Genomic DNA, 23,605 nt, shown 5'->3' with positions numbered 1-23,605 from the left:
ATGAGTTAGATTCAAATTTAACACAATACTAAATCGGAATGAGTTGCTTCAAAAAATTTGATATGAGGACATTTTAATCCAGTCCGTTTGAATCTGTTATCGAAACTAGTTCATGACTTATACTTAATATAATTTCTTTATATGCATAATGGTTATTAAAAGAAATTAATTTTAATTTGGTCCAGATTCGATTTGAAATCAGATTAATTTGATTTGAGTTTTTGATTGAGTTACACTCCCAATATGATAAATTTGAAATCGATCTAATCCGATGTCATATAAGATTGGTTAGGCTTCATCACCCGAAAAATCATAATCGGTTTAATTCGATCAAGAACCGGTCCGATCCGATCCGATCCGATCCGATCCAATAACATGCTTAAACATGGGTCTTGTGGCCCTCCCATTTTAGGCCAATGTACTAAAATAATGACATTTCCACAATAATTCAATTCTATCAACACTCGAGAGTCGAGTCTACGTTTGGATGTATTATTTCTTATTATAATATAAGAATATATCGAGTTAGTGTTTGTATAATTATTATTTATAATTATTTTTTTAAATTTGTGTGGAAAAATAAACTTATATAATCGAAAAGAAAATGTTAGTTTGTTTACTCCTCAAAATATCAATTAGAGGCACTGTTAATAATTTCTCAAAGCTTATTTTTTACATGTCAAAACATTATATAGATTTTCTTAACTATTGTATCATTTTATTTTATTTTTATTATTAAATATTTTAGAGCATATATTAGTAAATTCAGATAGTTGATATATTTAATTTATAAATTCATCTTTACGTTTAATTTTTCTGAGCTAAATTCTTCATTATCAATATTTTGTAATTATATGTAAATTTAAATAATAAATAATTTTTTATTTATAGGTGAATTAAAATGTCAGAAGGGAATATCATGGATTATTTCATAAAAAAAATGAGTATTTATTATTCTAGTGCTGCAAATGAGCAATTTAGTTTTGACATCTTAAGAAAATCTAATATTAAAAAAATTAAAAAATCTATTAAGAGTGCTTAAATTTTTTTACTTTCAACCCATATTTAAAAAAAATAATGAAAAAGTCCTTGATTATATATTTATTATTTTTAGATGATCTATAATTTAAGGATATATTTGTTAATATAAATACAAAATTTAAACCGAAGATTAAATTATATAGAATTTTTCAAACTTGAAGTCTAGCTCGAACTCTATCATGCTACGAATACATTCGAACTCGAACTCGATTGAGTTCAAATCGAGCCCGAACTTCCCAAATCTAAATCTAATCGAGTTCGAGTATCTGTGTGGGTGTGTGTGGTGTCAGCCACGATCATTAAAAGGAAAGACAAGAATGAATGATAAAATCAATAAAGAATCTGAGATTATAAAATTCAACCCTCAAAATATATAGCAAAGCAATCAGATGAATCTGGAGTGGAGTTCCAGGAAACATGAGACAAAGACGAGAATCCCAGTTCAAGAACAACATGATACAAACTCGAATATGAACTGAATTTATTTTCAAACAAAATAAAAGTGCCAAAAATACGAACTCCACAGAATCATATCAGTGCTGCGAGGGTCACTTAACCAAGCAAATCTTGATAATAGAAGAGCTCCCGATTCGATGAAGCGCAACAATAGCATCACCGGGCTGGCAAAGGCCTCTTTTTGTGGCAATTTTCATAGCACCTTCCAATATGACTTCAGTTGATTCAGCATCTGTGGCTTTTGCAGATCCTTCGGCAAGAACTGGAATCAGTCCCCGGTATACCAGGCTCTGCCTTGCTGGGGTTTCGTCACTAACAGCCCAATCAAAGGAATCAGTAGTCAGGACCGGGACAACCACTGATAAGATTGGGACTGCAGGTCTGTATTTGGCGACCAGTTTGGCAGTCGTTCCGCCACGTGTCATCACGACAATGAGTTTTGCTCTAGCTTTATTTGCAGTTCGAACCGCAGAGGATGCGAGTGATTCCAACGGGCTCATTGGTAGTGGGGTCGACTTGATCATTGATTTGAAGATGGCTTCATAGTCAAGAGAAGATTCTGCCTCAAGGCAGATGCGCGCCATGATTTTCACAGAAAGTTCAGGATAGGCTCCAGCAGCACTTTCTCCACTTAGCATTACACAATCTGTGCCATCTAGGACAGCGTTTGCCACATCAGTTGCCTCGGCACGTGTAGGCCTTGGAGACTTGATCATAGACTCGAGCATCTGAGTGGCGGTCACCACAGGCTTTCCAGCAATATTACACTTGTATATCATCATTTTTTGGGCCAAGAATATCTTCTCGACAGGAATTTCCATTCCGAGATCACCACGAGCAACCATGTATGAATCGGACTCACGAAGGATTTCATCAAAGTTGATAACTCCCTCTTGATTCTCAATCTTGGATAAAAAAATATTGATGGTTAATAAATATGCCACAAGTTTATAAGAAATATTGATAGAATTCTCAAACAAAGAAAAAAGAAAAAAAGAAAAACAGTCAGTGGTTCATTCTTGGGGGTTTGAGGATCCAAAAAATGAAAACAGAAGATATTAACAGAGTAAGTTTGCAAGACCCATAATTCGTCTTTGTAGCAGAAACTATGACCGATTATAATAATGTGAATAAAATATTTTGATTCGTACAACAGGCCAAACACATCACATTTGATTGCTTAGCCACATATGCTGATACGAACAATAGGGCCAACTCATTACTCCACAGCGGATTGATGCTATCACATGGGAAAATAATTATAATAGTTCTCAATACCTTGGACATTAACTGAATACGCTTGGCATGAGGACCGAGAAATTTACGAACATTGACAAGATCAGAACCCTTGCGCACAAAAGAAAGGGCAATCATGTCAATGTTATTAGGAACACCCCATTCAAGGATATCTTCTTTGTCCTTGTCCGTGAGTGTTGGAAGGTCTACGACAACACCAGGCAAATTTACATTTTTCCTCTCACTTAACATGGCCGTGTTCTCACAACGGCATCTCACAGTTCCCCTGCCAGGGTCACATGATAAGACCTTAAGTGTGATGGTACCGTCGGCACAAAGAATGGAATTTCCAGGTTTCAGATCAACCGGCAACTTTTGGTAACTCATCGAGATCATTTTTTCATCTCCTTTTATGCTGTAATCAGTGGTTATTGTGATTTCTTGGCCTTCCTTTAGTTGAATAGGTTTCGCATCCTTCAGGAAACCTGTTCGAATCTCGGGCCCCTGAGAGATAATACATGCAAATAATTGAACATTACGAATTCAAGAAAATAAATTGCCATTTTAGGCTGTATATTTCAGTTTAGAAGGTTTCGAAGGGATGAAAGCAGCTGGAGCTAAGTGATACAAGATCATTGCACCACATCCCCGAAAATTCATGAAAATGGCAAAAGTGACAGGATTAAAGTCAATGCCTCGAGGACAAAAGACTATCAAAGCTGAATCAACGTAACAACAATTTTTTAGATGAAAGATCACAAAATCAAGTCCAAGAGAACAAAGTTTGGATGTGCCATACATTTTCTTAATACAAATGCTGAAATAGGCTCACCCAAAGAGGTAGCAGCTACAAGTCAGTCAGAAAACTTCATAATATTCTTGGTCTCCTGATAATGCTTCGCATGGCGTATCAGGACCAATAAGATATAAATCTGATCTCTATCTCAATTGTTTGAATATGGTAGCTGAGCAAAAGACGAGCAATTGCACGCCAATAATATATTTAACACAATTCACATCAGCCGATATAGTTTTTGACAACTAAAGAATTAAATTATTGGTTAAATATAAACATCAGAATCATAAGTTAAATACTGAAATACAGAAAAAAATCTCTACAAAACTGGGACGAAGCACAACACTAAGCAAACCACAAATTTACACAAACATACGGATATAAATTCACAACAGACCTTCGTGTCAAGCATGACGGCGCAAAGGATCTGAGTATTGTGCATAGCAATCTTCAGAGACTCCAGAGTCTCCTGATGGTATTCGTGGGATCCATGCGAAAAGTTGAACCTTGCAACGTTCATACCTGCCCGGAGAAGCTTCTCCAGCATCTCCACCGATCTAGAAGCTGGCCCCAAAGTACACACAATTTTCGTCTTGGGTATCCGGCCATCGGAAGGAATATCCTTCAGGATTCCTTCAATGTCTATATTCGCCATTTCTAAATGCCCAACTCTCTCGAAAGCTACAAATAAACATAATCCATCGAATCAACAACCTCAGAGGCGTATTCCGAACAGAAATAATTTCAAGAATATACTTTCCAAATCCAGAAGTACGCGGAGACAAATCCAAAAACATATTCTTTCACGTGAAACACCCACCGACATTCTTTCATTTTCCTCGAACTAAATCGAAACACACACACACAGAGTTGACTAAAGATGAAGAAAAGAACCAAACCAAACCAAAACGGCCATTTCAACAACAAAAAAGATATGGGTTCTTCTGATTCCTTAATTAATTAGTTGAAAAACTAAGATTCTTCATCAGCAAAAAGCCATGATCTCATCACTCAACACGTACAAAAACAAACACAAATGTATTGTCTAAAAACAAAAGCGCAGAATATTTGAAACAACAATAAGACTTCAGATCCGCAACACTTGAAGATTACACCGAACAAAAAGTGGGTTAATAGAAGGAATCAGAGTTAATTCGAAGCTTGAAGAAGAAGGTACCAACCACCTGGTGTCTCGAAAGTCTCTTCGTCGCAGCTGGTTTTGTTTCTTGCAGCGTGTAGAAAAACTCAGCAGCGTCGAATTTTAAAAGCCTAGTCCAATCCAAGTCATGTGTCGGAATGGATCAATTAATTAATTGAGTAATATTAATAATATTATATTAATATTAACATAATAAACATACGTTCTCGAAATGAAACAATTTTTTTTCCTTCTTATATTTGAACTTATTGAACTTACATGTTTTTTTTTTTTTTACGAAAAGCTATAAATAAAACATATTAAAAATATAATAAATAATAATATATTATATTTAACTACTAATTATTTTAAATAATATACTAATATATGATTTTGAATACTCAAACATGTATAACAAATATTTATATTAACGACACATTTGTCTTTTTAAATGAAAATTCGGTACAAAACATTCAAAATATGATACTCAATACTCATATTTGAGTACTATATGTATTAGATCTTATACAAAAAATAATTTTTTGTATATAGAATTGAAATTTATTAATATCAAAATGTGCTACATATATTTGGATAATAAAAGAAATCATATATTAATACCAAATCTGAACAAACGATATTCAAATATTATATAGTATGAACAAATTTTCAATATTTTGTACCTATTTTTATCCAAGACAAATGTGTTATTAATACTAATATTTATTATGTTTATTTGCATGCACAAAAATTTTATATATTAATACAATATCTGAAACAGTTAATATTCAAAAATAATATATCATTTCCATATTTTTTACTTTTTGTATAGATTTTCATATGAGAATATATATATAGACTCAGAGAGTGCATATACATTTTGTTTTGGATAAGATAGTTCAAAACATAATTTGTCTGACATGGATTTAATGCAAATTTAAATTTGAATGTGAGAATTTAAGCAAATTTACCCATAATTTAAGCAAATTTCCTCTTTTTTTTTGGCAGCCATTGATGAAAGGATAGAAATCATGTCTAAATCATTTTCAATTTGCATAAATAATGTGAATTCTATGACCTAAAAAATTATGTACCCGGCTTTGAATTATTCGATGCGATTTATAAGAATATGCCTCAATTCTGACTACAAAGGATGGCTTCTTTGTTTTCAAATAGAAATCTATACTGTCTATATTATATTATGTTAAACAAAAATTCGTGTGAGACAGTCTCACGGGTCGTATTTTGTGAGACAAATCTCTTATTTGAGTTATCAATGAAAAAATATTACTTTTTATGCTAAGAGTATTATTTTTTATTGTGAATATCGATAAAATTGATCTGTCTCACATATTAGGATTCGTGTGACGGTCTCACATATTAGGATCCGTGAGACGATCTCACGTGAGAACCACTCATTATATTATACTATTAAATTTGAGATAGTTAAAGTTACTAATTTTTGATGTCATGGTTTGTTTTAATAATTATATATATGAACAAAGTGCTAAAATCTTAAAGAAAGTCAATGTAGATCAGTAGATATATTTTTTATTTTTTAAACATCAAGTTTTATGTTCAATTCCTACTTAAATATTTTTTTTATATTCTTTTTTTTCTATTTAATATTTTAATTCATATATCAAAATGATAGTGTTGTCTCTCAATATTTTTTATAATTACATTTTGATCATCATTTAAATATAAGCTAAATTAATTAAAAAAATATTGTACAAACACATAATGCGTGTGTCGTACATACTAATACATCATAGCTGTTAGATTAATACTTAGAACACTACTCACGTATTAACCATAAACAAATCCCTATTTCTATTACTATATTTTTGAAACCTTTTTGTACATGTAGATATGCTTACACGTTATTACATTTAAAGAAAAAAAGGAAAAAAGAAAAAGAGAAGGAGAGAGAATAAATATCCAATTTGACATGTATTATTACATTTGGATATTTGATTTTCTCCTAGACGAAGCATTTACAGTTCGCCACGTCGAGGTTCACTAATTTATGGCGCATCCACACGTGCTCACGTCAAATGAGGCATATGTGACACCATATCATTTTCTCGAATATGCTTTGTATTGTCCTTTGATTCTTTTTTTTTTTAATTATAAGATAAGATGTTAGATCATAAATGAGGGATCGAGGGGACTGCGTGTAAAATATCGTGAATAATATATATATTTTTAAAAAGTAAAATAAAAACAAAAATGTCCATACAACATCTTATAAATCAATTCTATAAAATAAATTTTCAACTAGATCCATAAAAAAATATTATTTTTTTATCACAAACATAGACGAGATCAACTCATCTTACATATATTTATACATGGATACTTGATTATTTTTCATTGTAAGTATAGACCGAATGGACCATTTTCGCATAAATAGATACGTAGATACTTTTCCATTAAAATATTCTCAAACAAAGAGTTTCTGGTTTGTCTCTCAATTCTCGTTAAACTGAATAATCTTCAAAGTTCAATCTGTTTCGGGTTTTTAGTTCCGCTATTTCAAAATTTCGACTATGTTTTCAAAGACCAACCCATTACACACCCAAGTCGATCAAAGGATTCAAGGCCTGAGTAAATTTTTTATAATTTTACTGCTTTAAATTTTGGGATTGTGATACATAGAAGATAATCCAAATAAAATACAGTCACTCTGATATCACACAAAAAACATGCAAAGAATTCCGAATAAATAATAGATAGCAATATGTTTTTGTTAACAAAATGTCTAAATTCAATGAAAAACTATAGGCTGAACAAAATATGAATGGCTTGGTTTATAGTCAGTCTACCTGTGATGTATAGATACGAGAAAATGAACCTTCCGCACTTACATGTTCAGTGTCCCTTCCTCGAGCTACACACAAAAAATTTACGTTCAGAGTTGAAAAGATGAAATATAAAGAATATTAGCAATCACAGGTGCCTGCTAGAGGTTGCAACCACACACAAGTTTATTTGGGGAAAGTAGTAGCGATTTCAGCAAATTTTAATGGAACTAACAGAAAAGATATGATGTCGATATTTCAAAAATGTATTAAATGACTCGAGTAAGCTCATTATTTTTAAGGGATAACACCTCTGCAGTAGACAAACCATAAGAGACACTTTGGTTGGTGACAAGATTTTGAATAAAATTTAATTATCTCTAGATCCAATTTCTTTATGCGGCGCCAAATTATACATCCAGTTCATGTTTAGGGATATAAACAAAATTAATTTCTGAAATTTATAATGAAAGAGAATAACGCTGCAGACTACGCATAGTTAAACTTCAGTCAGAGTAAAATTAGAGACAGATGGCCTAAACAGAGAAGATTTAGCGAAAGTATTACTTACTCGAAGATTGCCTGTTACTCATTTTCTGCGAGCAAGATGAAAAGCTCCTCATCAGTTATTGCTCCCTTTTCCATAGTCCTTTCCAAAGCTGTGAAGCCTCCAGCATCCTTTATAGACACACATGCGCCTCTAATACCACAAATCAGGCACAATATAACATGATCAGATAAACGCTACCATTAGCTGCAAAGAACAGGAAGTTACAGAATTACACAATACGGAAGTATATTTTGTTTCTTGGCGCATGGAGGTGCACTAAGGGGCTGGGGTATCGCCAAAGTGCTAGGACGAATATTAAGGGATTGGAGGTGTCCAAGGTGCTAGGAGGAGTTTTAAGAAGCTGGAGGCGTGCCAAGGTGTTAGGAGGTGTGCCAAGGGGATGAAGGTGTGCCAAGGCTCTAGGAGGTGTGTTAAGGAGCTAGAGGTGCGCCAAGCTGCTAAGAAGTGCGCTGAGGAGTTGGGAGTTGGAGGGTGGGTTAAGTAGTTGGAGTTGTGCTATGTCTAGCCAAAGGGTGGTGGAGAAGAGCTGTGAGGTGTGGCAAGTGCAGAAGTGAGTTACGAGGCATGACAGGTGTGGAGGCGAGCTATGAGGTGTGATGGGCAAGGAAGGAAGCTAGGAGGTGCACTAATGAGTGTTGGATAAGCCAAGGAGCTAGGAATGAGCTTAGGAGTTACACCGGGACAACCTCCTAACTCCCTTCTATCACTCTATTCATTCCGATAAAAAATAATAGCACTGGTCGGCTTCGATTATCAGAAAAGAACCATCTAATTTTAGTATCACATAAAAATATATAAAAAAAGAACAACATTCAAATGTCAAATAATCATTTAGGGTTAGATTTCATTTATCAACATTCTGTACAGGTTTCAATCAAATATCAGGAAAGAGTATCAAAACAAAGTTCACCCACAAATAGTCAGCGTTCCCAAATAAATGCTTAAAGCGTGTAAATCAGGCAACAAAGGTCACCTAATACCAACTTTAAGAAACATATATGGTTTTAGCACACTAGGTTTTTGAACTTGTCACCCTTCGGCTTTGATATCATTTTGAAATCGCTCGTCTCAAATGCTCGAAGTCATGGGAGACAGAATATCATACTTTTCACAATACCTGACATTTACATCTCTAGGAACTATTATCGTCAAAAGATGCATGCCTAGATATCTTTTGAAAGTGGCACAAGTAAATAGTACATAGATTTGTGATCGAAAGAGTCGATCAAAAGTGATTTTACCTTCTAAGCAAAAGCTTTGCAAGCTCATTGTTTCCTTTCAATATGCAATGTAGCAAAGGAGTTCTTCCATGGAAATCACACTTGTTTATATCAGCACCTAACTGCAATAAAAGCTCAAGCATAACCAGATTCCCACCATGGCACGCTAGATGTAATAATGAACATCCCTGAAGGCAGTTTCCTGGATCATTTGATGAATTGATCTTCTCACAGGTTGCTGGGTCGAGTTCTTTCTTTTCGAAACGATGAAAACTTTGTTGAGGACTTGGTTCACCAAGGTTCATTTCACAACCAATTACATCTTCATAGGTGATGTTTACTACATTAATGCTGGATGCTGCAGTGATGCGGTACACCTCTCTCAGATTGTTGGCCTTAACTGCTTCCCAGATTGTAGAAGGTGACATATCCTTTGCTGACGTGGCTTCTTTGTTTATAAACAGTTTTCTAACATACTGAATACCAAGCATAATGAGTTATGATTTTCTGAGCACGAGTCAAAGTAAGAAGAAATTTACACGAACGGTGTGTAAAGTCAAAGAAGCTTGTCAAACATCTTCGATTTACACAGATTAATTATCTTGGAATATTCTGTGGTAAGGAATATAATATTGAGATAATAGTTGATGATGGATGAAATTTCAAAAAATCATTTTGTCTGCGCAAATGTAACCAAAAGAGCTCAAAAACCAATCCACTTTCTATACCCCCACAACAAACATAGGCTGTAGCCAGTAATAATCCTCGTGCGAAGAAGCCAAGGGAGAAATCAAAAGCAACAAACTTTTTAATAGAATTAATCTTAATTAAAGAATTAATCTTAATTAAGCAATAAGAAATTTGTACCGCAATTAAAAAAAATAACAATAGAAAACCAAATTGTAGAAGGTAGTACGATCAGAATTTTCAAAACATGTACCTTTGCTTGAATGTACTTCTCCTTTTGATGAAATCCATCCCCAGGGCTTGGTTTGGTAACAGATGATATGGCTTCAGACTCCTGTTTTCTGCATATGATAGTTTCATTTAGTAGAAGGCAATGGATACTGTTCTAGCTCAAAATCATTAAATCAAAAGCACTGGAGGAAAATTGACTAAATTTAATTGATGCAATTGCATGAAAAATGCAAGAACAGCAATTTTTTTTTATAGGAAACAAAACTTTATTAATGAAATAGTAGTAAGTGTTACAACAGTGGACTAGGAGTTCACTGTCCTAAAAAAGTAGAGGACAGCAATTGATGAATCTATTCAACTGTCAACATGCAGTTATTGGACTTTCATCTCCATCACATTTGGTTGTGATATCAAAAAGATGGAACTTGAAAATTAAAAGTCAGTCAGTCAGTCAGCAGACATGAATTTACATTTCCTTTTTTTATTACTAGTATTTTTGGTTTATAGTGATCTATGCTAGCATAAACTCCAAAGGTGACCCCTGAAGCTTGGTATTGCTTGCAACAGGTGTAGCTCCTTTATTCACAGAAGATTCAAGGAACATACATGAAGTTGTGTGGTGGAAGCAACTCCTCCCATACAGAATCACAATATGAATTTCCCAGAGCCCGAAATAAGTCCAAAACAACAGGCTCCCAAACTTTCACATCTAATGTGACCGATCTGACCTGGAGGTTCATGGAAAAAAGATCGTCACAACTCTTAACATTAAGTAATAGAAATTTAAATCCAAGCACATTCTTAATCATGCATACATAGCCCTTATACAAGTATGATAAATAAATACCACAAATTTGAACATTAAATTGTGGTTTTATGCCACACGAGCTACCATAGAAGTAAGCCATTTTTCAAACTCCTTAGTTCCAAAGCAGTTCCTAAAATTAACATTAGCATATCAACAAAACTTATTTGTTTTTCAATATGATGTCTTTCGGTAGCCCAATATTCATTGTCATATATCATAAGCAGGATAAGTAACTGAGCACTGAACCTATCTTTTCAATTTTAGAGTCACTTTGAGGTATATATAAATCTTCTAATGCATATTTCACTTCCTCCATCATAGTTTGTTACATTCTATACACTTGACATCCAATGTTACCATCCTTGGAATGGATCCAAGACAACCGAAATTAATTTGATTCAGGCACAAACTCCACCAAACATTACTTTTCCCTCAAACTCCTAGTAGCATTAAAGTGGAAATTCATATATCACTCTCACTCATAGTAAGCTTTAAATCCATCTCCTATAAGATAGTCTCTATAATTCAAGCTCCTTATCGTTTCGTGTTTTTTCCGGAAGTCTGGAGAAACCTACAATTAATAGGATTCCACTAATCCTCCCATTCTGAAAGGAAAAAAGTGAAATTCTTTTTCCTTTCTGCATGGAGCCAGGGACCAAGAGATTGGATACCACTAAATATTAGTTGGTCAATAACAAAGTTACCGTTTGACTTAGGTGCTTACCGAATACTACTGAATGTTTGCAACTTTCATGGAATTATCGTCATTCAAATTCTTTTACTTTTCAGAGTATAGTCCAATAATCATCCATACACACTATTATACTGAGGCTAGAAGGAACTGTTGGAAAATATATCATTCATATTTAGCTTGATTTAATTAGAATTTTTGTAATTACTTTGAGAATTTGATTTAATTTGTCTCCTCTTAATTGCAAATGTGCTTGCATTTTTCATCAATGACATATCAAATGATATACACACATCTCAAGTTCCGTACTTTCTACTTATTTGATTTAAAAATAAAAACATAAAAGAGAATGATAAAGGAACAACTTAGTAAATGATATACAAGAATAAAAAACCAAAATCTTAGGTAAACATACAAACATAATAAGAAATAGCAGAGATGTCTTCTAAATTCCATTGTGTTAAAATAAACTATACCTTAGAAATGTGAACACCAAGATTGCGATGAACGCCAGAGCACTCAATGCACATTAAGATGCCAAGATTCAGAGATGCCCAATCAGGTTCAGAAGCGGAACAATCAGCACATAGGTCATTACCAGAAATTTCCCTCAGAATCTTAGGAACAAAATTAACTTGATCGACTCTCGTGGCATCTGACATACTTCCATCGGTGTCAAGCAGAGATGTAATAGGCGCACCATAGGGATCGTGATTTTTAGCATTATCATTTCTTGTGACATCTAACTGCCAGTTATGCAAATGAAATTTTGTTAGAACATGATTTCTCTCAACAATTTCAGCCAATTTCTCCACAAAGCTGATCAAAGAACAAAGCTGACCTGCTGCAAGTGGGAGGTCAAGAGGGATGTACTAACTCCTGTTATTTTGTTCATCCAATCAATTCTATCAGCTTCATTTTCGGCCTATCCAGAACAACTTACAAAGGATGTTATAGTGGGTAATCTAAACATTATACTTCCAAAATTCTGGCAAATAAATAGGGAGGGGAATTAAAACTTGGAACATGTAAGATATAATAGATGCAAGCTTCTGGATACCGATAATGAAGACAACTTTGCATAATGTTATCAAAACTAATATTGGAACTCTATAGTATAGAGACACGTCTTGGTCAGTGAGAATTTTTCTCTTAATGGTTAAGGTCCAAAACCATATCTATCTAGTGAACAGATATTGACATGAGGTATTGGTTGTTTTACAAAGCTCAACAATGTCACACCTAATATTGAAAATGTACATTGTAGAGACACGTCTTGGTCACTGAGAATTTTTTCTGCATGGTTGAAGTTTGATACCATATCTATCTGGTGAACAGATATTGACATGGGGTATTGGTTGTTTGAAAAAGCTATACAATATGTGTCATTGACTTACTTCGATGAATTTGCATCTGTGGATGTAATATCAGCATATAAATTACCGCGTGCAAAGAAAAAAGGTCAAAAATTAGATTTAACATGTTTATTTTTTCATGTAATTTAGATCTACTTGAGATAAAATATCAGTAAATAAAGTTTAAAAAAAAACAATAACCGTATACAATCATACAGAAAGAAAATATATTACTTGAAAAATGGTAACAATTGAATTCCACAAGGTGTAACCTAAAGAATCTTTTTATGCAAAAGTATATTACCTGCAAGGTGTAAGTTTTTGATGGAGAGATTATTCTGAAGCAAAGACGTAGATCGGTATCCTCTGCATCAATCTTAATTGTGGAGGTGCGCAAATCAACAGTACTACATCCTAAACTTTCATCACCAACTGATGATGCTTGACGGTGGCGAGACCGGAATTTACCAAATACTCGACTATTATGTTCTGACGTATGGGCAGAATGAAGTGAGGGAGAACCCTGTGAAACAGAGTAAGTAGGCTCATAAGTCATTTCATCCATCGTTTGAGGAAGGTTATAATCCACAACTATACTTTTTTTGCCAACTAAACAAAATTACTCATGGTTTCCTCAATAGGTTTCATGCGAAGATATTCATAGTGAGGGAAACTTTGAAAGATGATGACTTATTGAAGAACTATCATCAGCAAAGGCCAAGATCTAAAGTTCCATTGGCAAACAGTAAACTTAACCCAAAGAGCAATTAGCTAGAACACAATATATCAGTGATATATAGTGTCTATCAAAGGTCAAAACTAAGACAACCATGGAAGATCCTATAAAGAGGAGAGAATTACAATGGCGATTCACAGATATTTGTGGTTTTTAAATGGTTTGAGGTTCTTGTTGCGGTACATCAATTAAGTTTTTCAACAGTTTGAGGTTCTAGCAAGTTAAAAGGACACAAAGTTATAGAAGTTCCCAACAGGTTAAAAATCCTAGTAGCCATAAAATAATGGTGTTAGCGACAATGCATATTAAGGTCCAATGAGAAGTTCAAAGAAAAATAACGATTATGCTCCATTAGTGGACAGATACAAAGGCAATACAAGTTGATCTATCAGAAATGCAAGTAACCAAATTGACCTGCTATAAAATTATAGCTTACCCCTGGTTTGGCACCTTTGTTACGGTAATAATACAAATTCCCCAGACTGTCAAGTATAAAGAATCTCCTTTTCCAATCTGCTCTCAGGCTTGAAGATCTTTTCAAAAGATACCCCTGCTTTATTGTTTGAACCTATACGAACGAATGAAATTTCATAAACCACTGGATACTAGTCATCTGCATAGACTGTCAGAAATTTCGATTTCCTAAATTTTAAGGAATAAAATTATCCATGATATCAAACAATTCTTCCTTGTTTCCACAATGAATAAAAATCCTTTTAATCTTAGAATGTGCCATAAAATTCACTACTCATCCAGTATGGAAAATTTATGCAGTTCTAAAAATGCACAGAGAACATTTGAACTCCTACTTGGAAACGTATGCCTTGGCAGGCAGCAGCGACATCTATAAAATTTAGCCTAGCTACTCGACTTTAACAAACTTCCAACCACCTAATGCTTTTCCAAGTTCTAATTACCAATGCTTCAGTGCCTTAGTCTTGGTCACAGACTTTACACATCACCATCTTGATCCAATCTAAACTTTTACCGAAATTTAAAAATAGATTACCGTAAGCACAAACTATTTTTTAGTGCAAAAATTGTGCATCCAACTTCCTTTCGCTGGCCGCCTCATACTGTTTCAGTGGTTTTTATCTGTTCCTAGTCGCAGTTATTGCAATTCAATAAGCATATTTCTATCAAGACAAATGGGATGGAAATGTAACAAGCCATATTCTTGAACCTTGTGCCAATGGGAATGCAATCCTTCATCAATCAGAGGGCAAACTAAAACCTTTGCAAAAAATAACTCACCTCACCTTTTGTAGTAGACTGCATGATTGCCTCCATGCTTTTGTAAGCACTCATAGCCAAATGCATTTGTGCCCATGGCACTTGCAGAAGCTGCCAAATTATTGGATGCCTGCGTCTGAGCCAGCTCTGATTGTGTCCTAAACTCCTGAATCCTTTTTGCAAGTCTATCTTGTTCAATATTTACCTGCTCCTTTGATTGTTGCGCATAAGTCAAAACCTGAACTTGTAGCAAAAACAAGGAATCAGATACACCATTTGGAAGAAACTAATAGAATCTGCAGTCATAATTTACTGCTTTATTGCAAACCTTTTTCTATACAAAAGGGCGTTGAAAAGAACAATAACTCAAAAGAAAAAGGCAAATCATAGCTACAAATATGCTATTCATCACAAAAATTTCACCATTAGCAGAATGCTTAATATGATTAGCAGTTGATCAAAGTAAGCATTATAATGAAAAAAGTTGGTAAATAACTAGATTCATTAAATAACTAGATTCATGTAATCAGAAATATTTCAAATGCTTGAGTCAATGTTTGCGAGTCTATCACAATAAAAAATTTATAAGAGCAAAAGCATAAACCTGGCACCACATCGCACCCTGAGACCATGGGAATAAGGGCCACAAGGTAAAGCTGGCACCACATCACACCCCGAAACCATGGGAATAAGGGCCACGAGGGTGAGTAATGTGCGGTGATATCTACTAGCAATCACTTCACATTACCAAAGTGGGTAACCCAAATTTTTGAAGAAGTTCATTAAGCCACTGTTACACTTATACAAACTTTGCCGACAATCAACCGGGGACATCACAACTACTCCCTTTAAAACACATATTCTTGGTATTCCTTCAACAATTGAGAGCTGCCTCACAATTTCCAAGGCCAATAGAGCCCACGGGAAAGGGATTGCAAGCTAGAAACCAACATAATGAACTTCAATAGCAATTTCTTTGAGAATAGGTTAAACCAACCTGTTAGTCCATCGAACACACTCATAAAACAATCAAAATATTGCCCTAAAACATATGTACGGCATCAAAGATAAAATTTAAACCGCATAGAGAGAAAAAATATATTTTATCAGAAGTCAGAACCAAAGAATACACGGAGGAACAAAATATTAAGAACAGTAAAATCGCCTTAAATTTGATTTACCAGTCCCAACACTTCTTGTTTGGGGTACTATCATTCTGCTTATTTTTCAAATGTTGCAAGCATGCAGCCAATGTTACTATTCCTTAATTTTCTGCAAGTCACTAGCTGCCTGAGTCACACGTGCAATCATATCTTCTTCACTCAAAGCAATATTTACACAAGAAGATAGAAATTACTGATGTACCTGGTGAATGAAAGGCTCCATTTGGCTCAACAAGTCATAACCCTAAACAGTGAAGCGATGACTTAGATGGACATGTGTCATCAATCATTTTAAAAGATTTCAAATGCGTAACTCAAAAACACACCAATTTAAAATATCTCAGATGAGCATCCATGATTGCACTAAATGATTCCAAGAACTCAAATTTCTTTTTTGCTTCAATATTCATGAGCGCATTTACCTGAAATTCTTAATATCAGGGAAACGTAATTTCAACTTAAAAGTTGGATTGCAAAAAAAAAAAAAAATACAACATGAAGAAAGAATCATTATCGCATCACTGGTACCAAATTAAAGCGGCTTCTCTCGAATGTTGACTTCGAATTTTGCAGCTCCTACCACACAATGACCAGATAAGTTTCCAAAGTTTTAGGGAAAAAAGACAATATCATACAATGGAAAGGAAAATTTATTCAACATAGTTTAAGATAGTTCTAATAGAAGCTTGCATTACAGTTTCAAACACAAATAAAAAAGTCCAGACATAAATTATTACATTTGATTAATACAAGAAAGAAAAAAGACCACAGACCATGACACCACAAATTTTCAAGCATAGCATGACATGTCCAAGGAATTTGAAACTTGCCAAAAATGGTCAAATGTCAACAACTAGTTTGATGCATCAAGCAGAGGCAATAGAATATCAAATTAATTTGCCCCGCACCACCAACAAAGAAATATTTGATTTCACAATCATTCACAACAAAACATTGATTCACAGTCAAAGCATAAACTATTGGTTGTATGCGTCCTCCGAGATTGAGCTTTTGGAATGAACTATTTCAATATGGTATCAGAGTTAGGAGGTCAAATGTTCAAGACCCCAGGAGCATAAAAATCCCATGTATTGTATTATATTAAATTGGTCCGGATGGTCTTCTTTATCTGATATCCGATCTAACTTGCATGTGCGAGACCTGCTATAGTATAGAAATACTATTGTACCGCCTCCATAAGTTCAAACTCTTTGAACAAACAGTTTCAAATTTTACGTTATATGAGCATAATAAAGAAAATATTAACAATAGCTCCAAATGATATGCATGGCATCACAAGTTACAACAGTCATCCAAAGTTTGGGTATACCATGGGACCTTTGGCAAGCTATTAGGAAATTAGAGAACGAGGATAAAATAATGATACTGTTAAAAATGAAATTAATTGTAATGATCAATGCAAATCAGAACGTAAATTCAACAAGCAAGGTGGTAAATATTATATTATGGACAATAATAAGCTTCAAAGCTACACTAATTACTCGACAAACTCAGTCATGGTAAAAAACAATATGGAATGGAATTGAAATATACTTCTTCTAGTTCAGCAACAACTTCATCCCGAGTGGTCTTCTTTAAAGAAGAAAACTTCTCTCGTGCCTGGCACCACAAGTTATACATTAAAGGCATGAAAGATCTTACGAAATATAAAGTAGCTCATGTGTCCAAAGAAACAATTTGTACCATTCTGGGCCCATCATGGACAGGAAACCAGCATGATTCAAAATTAGATCATACAAGACAAAAAAGGATAAGTTTTACTCGGACACAACCCCATAAATCAGGGATCGATTAACTGAACCGGGGTTTGATTTGATTTTGAACATTTAATATTTATCATTATAATTATTGTTCTTCAAACTAAGAGACATCAACATCATTTTCGTTCATGGGGCATTTGTTTCAAGGATGTTGCCCCTTGACTAAACCACATAAACCATGTGCTGCGAATTTCTCTCTTCATTACCTCCCAGCTATTTCAAAATCCAATGTTAGTCATACTCACTAAAACCAAGATATGCATGGCTGAGAAGACAGGAAAGACTCCACAAAGGGAATTCATTGCAGATAGATTCTGTCAGGGGCTAATAATGTAAGATACTTTCATCCTCCTTTCATAAGCGAAAAGTTACTTTCCTAAGCAGCATAAACTAAGGGTATCTAGAATCAGAGTTGAATTCTCAAGTAATTAAGTTGAGTGTAGGTTAAATAATTTTTCTAGTCATAATTCCTCAATATATTCTATTATCGGATTTAGAATCTTAAACCAATGACTGATGATCTAATTGAGAATTCTTTACCAGGAGAAGCATAAATACCTGATCGTATGATCCCATGGCCTTGTCGAATCTGCGACGCGACTCCTACAGGAGACAAATGATAATTATCACACAACATGATACAGAAAATTATATTCTCTCACGTATGTTTTCCAGAGAGAGATTCCAAACCATGCAATCATGACATCATTGACTAAGAGCTGCATAGGGAGAAGGAGAACTAGAGGCAAAAACATCGAAAATAACCAAATGACAACTTTTAGCTGCTTAAAATAGCAAACCTCCCATATGAGTGTCATTGCATGCACATGAAACCAAGTTTGCATTATCTGCATTTGTCTCATTTGAATAGTCTTGTAAAAATACCACCCTATATAAGGTTTAAAAGATTAAACTTCCTCAGAATTATTGATAGAGATTAGTCTTTCATTTCATCTTAGTGGACCACTAGTCCACTTTCTGTACTTCAAAAACAATTTTATACTAATATAAATTATGTTTCCTATCAAAAAAAAAAAAAACTTCCTCAGAGTTATGAGCACAATTATTTTTTCTTTAAAAAAATACTGTTCTGACATTCAATTTGATGTGTGATAATGTCTATTGCTTGTTTTATCTGTGTTAATGCCCATAACAAAAAGGTTAAATCACCTATGCCTCTTAAATTGTCGAAACCACCAAGCACAGAAGCAAATAATACATCAATCATGACCAAAAAGAAAAGAAAAGTAAAATTAATAAGGATTAAATTTTTCTCATGGCGTGGCAAATGAAATTCGAAATCCAATATTTCAAGATTATCTAAAAGTGGTGATTCTTTGGCTTACTACGGCTTTATCAACCAACCCACCTTTGCACCTTGCAAATCATTGGCCAAAAACTGAGACAGGCGATCGACAAGAACATGCTCAACCTGCAGACAAGAAATTTATCATATTTTCAGAGGAAAAAGCCTTCAAATAAAATTTGGAGTACAAGATTTGAATATATTTTCTCAAAATAGGATTAAACTCAATGGTTAACAATCAAGCTTCTCAAGATGAGCCATCGTCGAGCTAGACCAAATTTCAATGGATATATAGTTTCGTACAACTATATAATATTATACCACGGAGGCTAAAGAGTAAGAGGAAGTAAAATGAGACTAACTTTCCAATATAGTGGTACATGAAGAGGGTGATTAACTCGTGAAAACATGGTGACTAAAATCAAAGAGTTGTATGAACGTTCATACATTTTCAAATGCAACAAACTCACTTGAGAACGAAGAAATTCCTTGTACGTAGAAAGCTCACGTAATGTGTTGGTAAATTTTGATACGACTGGACCTGTTGACATGCAAAGAGAAATATCAATATTATACCAAGTCTTAAATCCGAATTACGGTATGCTTTACGAATCCCCATTCTCCATTGAACTCTATCCGATGTTAAGATTTTGGTGGTTTCCAAATCACAGGAGTCAAACAAGTGAAGAGAAGCAAAAATGAAAATTAACTCCAGAAAATGTTGGATAGATTAGTGCAAGTTGGGGCTTTAACTAGTAAATTTCACATGCTTTATTACAAATTGTTGAAGTGTGTTTTTTGGCTCGAGTGAGTTAAAACTCATTCATACGGTGAGTGGTAAGACTCGCAGGCTGATAGTCTGGGTGCTCAATGCCGTACACGGGTTTGTGACACTGTTTTGACAAAAAATTCCACTGTTGATACAAAATTTACGGGCAAATGCCCAAACTTACATTAATCTGAATCAACGAAAGTGAGCATGTCGTGTGCAAGCCTTTCATCAAATTTCAGCAGATAGCAAGACCAAAAAAATTTTAAAACAATAGATACTCCATGAAATGAAAGAAAAAGTCCTGCATTATACTATTTTGGAAATTAGAACCATTTGAAAATTTTAAAATTTTCAAAATGACAATCAAAAGCAATTTGATCAACTTCAACTCTGAACTCCCATTCCAAACTAGAGCATTGATGCAGAAAAATATTTATAAATAAATATGCCATTTAGTACCTCCAATGGAAATACCAAGAGGGTCATCAAGGCCGCCACTAAATGCTTCTAATGATTCAGCAAAACCCATGTCTCCATTGCAAGCTTCTCCAAGCACCTCTCTGGATCATAAAAACGCATTATCTAATGTATCAATGTTGAAAAGCTATATACATAAAATCTTACAAATCAAAAAAGTAAGTATCATTTCATAATTTTTCTTTCTCAGGTATATTAGTTTGTCAACATGTTGGGTGTAAGAACAAAAAGTTCCCCTATCATACATTACCAGATGTATGCCCCTGCAATACTATACATAAACATGCTAAAGCGAAATAAATCAAAGTAATAAATTATAATTTACACATCTTGCAGATCCCATATTTTTTTATTATTTGTCTGCCCGTGCCACTAAGATTGACCAATATCATATTGTGACAATTGATGGAAGAAAGAAGTATCCAACTCCACACATTGCAAATAAACTTGAGCATGGATGCTCAAATATTTTTTTATTATTTGTCTAGGATACACATGTAGCAACCGTGGAGATCTAAAAGGTCGCTAGTAATCAAATGCTAAAAACAAAGTTAAAAAAAGGCTTTCATGAAGTAGCAACTACCAAGATCTTAAAAGTCGCTCCTTTTTCTACAACAAATTTAGTAACTACCAAGATCTTAAAAGTCGCTCCTTTTTCCTACAACAAATTTTGGATGGGATGTTAGAATGCACCTGATTCAAATACATCATATTCTTTTGCTACCAAACAATGGCCCATGCCACTTCACCATCCTAGGTTAGCAAAGTGGAAAAGACTGACGAGTTCTTATGTCATATGGATGTGAACTCAGTTACTGTTACGGACTTACGGTGTTGCTTATCAACTTTTGGATGGAGTTTGGACAAGTTTTTAAGTGAGTTGGAAGAGTTCTGATAGCAACTTCTATTGATACTTTTCGAAAAAAGGATAAATGTGAACTAGTTTCTAGCAAAATCCATTGAACTGGATTCTCACATGAGATCAGTTTAGAGTCGCCTTACCATGGATGAAATGAGCTTGCCAAGAAAACTAGGATTACTACTATCCGAAAACAAGAACAAATGTAAATAGCTATAAGACAAACCCAAGAAGCTAAAGTCTCACTTGTGGGTTCCACCCATGGGCCTAGACCGAGACAATTGGCCATTTAGCAGATGTGGGTGAGCCAACCACATACTTAGACTTCCATACCCAGGAAAATTGGTTTATCACATAAAGAGGACCTGAACTATGATGAAGGTAATTTCACTTGTGTACAAGGAAAACCATGCCAAGCTTGTCTTTCATTTCTTCTTAATAAAGCAAGTGTAGATTAACTTTCCTATCCTCTCCTTAACTACTAGAATCCATTTTCTGTTTGGAGCCAATTTCACCAGTGCCAAAGTAATTTATTTTCTCAGCAAAATCATAAGTGAAGATGAACTTATGCATCAGCGAGATGTGAAAAAAAAACAAATACATTGGTCGTATCATGGGCATAAAGTCCAGTAGAAGACAATAGAGACAGTTTTTTCAATTTACTCCTGTCTTAAGTAATTTAATTAATTGATAGTTTTCATTGCAAGAATATTCCAACAATTTAAGAATGAAAAAAGAAAAATATTGACCCAAAATTCAAGAAAGTGAGATTGGAACCTCTCTCAGACTTGATGGAATAATAGGTCCATAGAACGGAAAATAGACTTTTTCCTGAACTAAACACGGGGAAAAAAGCACAAAGAGTTGACCAAGAATACAAAGCAACGAGAAAACAGCAAAAGTTTTAAAGTCTTGAAAACGCGAGCAGCTTTCTTGAGCAAAATCCATGTGATACATGTCAAAATCATTCAGCCATCGATAGAAGATCCACACGATCAAATCTACCATATTTTTCCAAGCAAAAATAACTGTGAAGGCATCACATTCTCCGACATTAGCTGTACAGTAACATCAGAGCCACAGAATTAAGACTTGTTCAGCAAAGCGTACTCACGTATATTTCTTACAGCCTTTATATAACCTCTGGCACCGATCTCTTAGCTCATCTGCCGTGTGCTCTATCGATCGCACCTAAATTTCAAATCAACATACAACACCATAAACAAAAGAGTCACGTGAATGAAATAATGTGACGAATAAATCCAATAAAAAAAGACAAGAATTATGTAGAGAAATTACCTGTTTTTGGAACGCGGGAGAATCCTCGAGCTTCATGAACCAAGCCATTTTCTTCTTCGTTCAGATTTAGATCCCAGGTGAACCGAGATTTAGATCGAGCTCAAGTGTGATCTCCCCCGTCTATACGACGCCGTTATGGAAACTTAAAAAATAAAAAATAAAAAATTGAGACTGGAGGCAAGCGGAGCTAGAAATAAAAAGTAGAGACTTAATAATTGAAAAAGTGATGGAATGAAATATTTGGAAGGTTGAAAAATATATATCTACAATTGGAGTGAGTCTCATGTGAGACCGTCTTACGGATCTTAATTTGTGAGACAGGGTCAACCCTACATATATTCAGAATAAAAAGTAATATTCTTAGCATAAAAAATAATACTTTTTTCATTGATAACTCAAATAAGAGGCTCCGTCTCACAAATACGACCCGTGAGACCGTCTCACACAAATTTTTGCCCTACAATTGATGACGTAAATGAAAGGTTGAAAACATAAAATCATGACAACTTTGGTGGTGTCGGCTATGCTATCGTCCCACGAATAATAAAATATAGCAAAAACACATATACAAACGATCATTGAATATATTGCATAGTGAAGCTAGTAATTTCTCGATATAAGTTTTCCGAATCATAAGAACGATGCGCTGAGCATCTTCAGTCAAGAACTGGTTTCACAATTGGTGCGATGAAATTATTTCATAAGATGTTGGTTTGAAAAACAACATATGTGGCTGATATAATTATTTCATCAAATAAAATTTGATTCCGATCAAGTCAACTCCTAAAACACAACAACAAAAATGCGACAATTATCTCCAACACCATAAGTGACCATCCAACTCCAAATATTCATAAAATTTCTAGACCTGAAAAACATCAACCATACTATGTCCTCCAATTTTTTTACATTCCTTAGTAAACAATTACTTAATTTATCATTAAT

General features: G+C 34.3%; 2 protein-coding genes across 4 annotated transcripts; both read right to left on the bottom strand.

Annotated features, from left to right (window-relative positions):
• Positions 1–1,389: 1,389 nt before the first annotated feature.
• Positions 1,390–4,855, bottom strand: LOC140816270 (pyruvate kinase, cytosolic isozyme). 3 transcript variants are annotated; one of them, XM_073175407.1, is made up of 4 exons: positions 4,711–4,855; positions 3,927–4,210; positions 2,776–3,237; positions 1,390–2,402 (listed from the first exon to the last, which is right to left on the bottom strand). In XM_073175407.1, the coding sequence occupies exons 2-4, from the start codon at positions 4,182–4,184 to the stop codon at positions 1,590–1,592; spliced, it is 1,533 nt and encodes a 510-aa protein (XP_073031508.1). In that variant the 5' UTR covers positions 4,185–4,210; positions 4,711–4,855; the 3' UTR covers positions 1,390–1,589. The 3 variants fall into 3 exon arrangements, with proteins under 3 accessions (XP_073031508.1, XP_073031509.1, XP_073031510.1); XM_073175408.1 differs by having other exon boundaries at positions 4,714–4,834; XM_073175409.1 differs by having other exon boundaries at positions 4,707–4,815.
• Positions 4,856–7,362: 2,507 nt separating this feature from the next.
• Positions 7,363–22,828, bottom strand: LOC140817521 (ADP-ribosylation factor GTPase-activating protein AGD2-like). Its single transcript, XM_073177247.1, is given in 21 exon segments — positions 7,363–7,560; positions 8,043–8,171; positions 9,284–9,738; positions 10,203–10,290; positions 10,787–10,908; positions 12,156–12,425; positions 12,521–12,604; positions 13,339–13,557; positions 14,207–14,338; positions 15,025–15,078; positions 15,080–15,241; positions 16,369–16,410; positions 16,493–16,588; positions 16,695–16,742; positions 17,721–17,786; positions 18,506–18,550; positions 19,317–19,379; positions 19,724–19,794; positions 20,485–20,585; positions 22,476–22,552; positions 22,661–22,828. Coding segments are annotated over 20 exon segments (2,358 nt in total). The 5' UTR covers positions 22,709–22,828; the 3' UTR covers positions 7,363–7,560; positions 8,043–8,056.
• Between the last annotated feature and the right edge of the window lie 777 nt (positions 22,829–23,605).

Source organism: Primulina eburnea, chromosome 16 (genome assembly GCF_022965805.1).
Source record: "Primulina eburnea isolate SZY01 chromosome 16, ASM2296580v1, whole genome shotgun sequence".
Lineage (NCBI taxonomy): Eukaryota > Viridiplantae > Streptophyta > Magnoliopsida > Lamiales > Gesneriaceae > Primulina > Primulina eburnea.
Note: the sequence above shows the minus strand (reverse complement) of the source record. Positions and strands in the feature narration are given on the sequence as shown.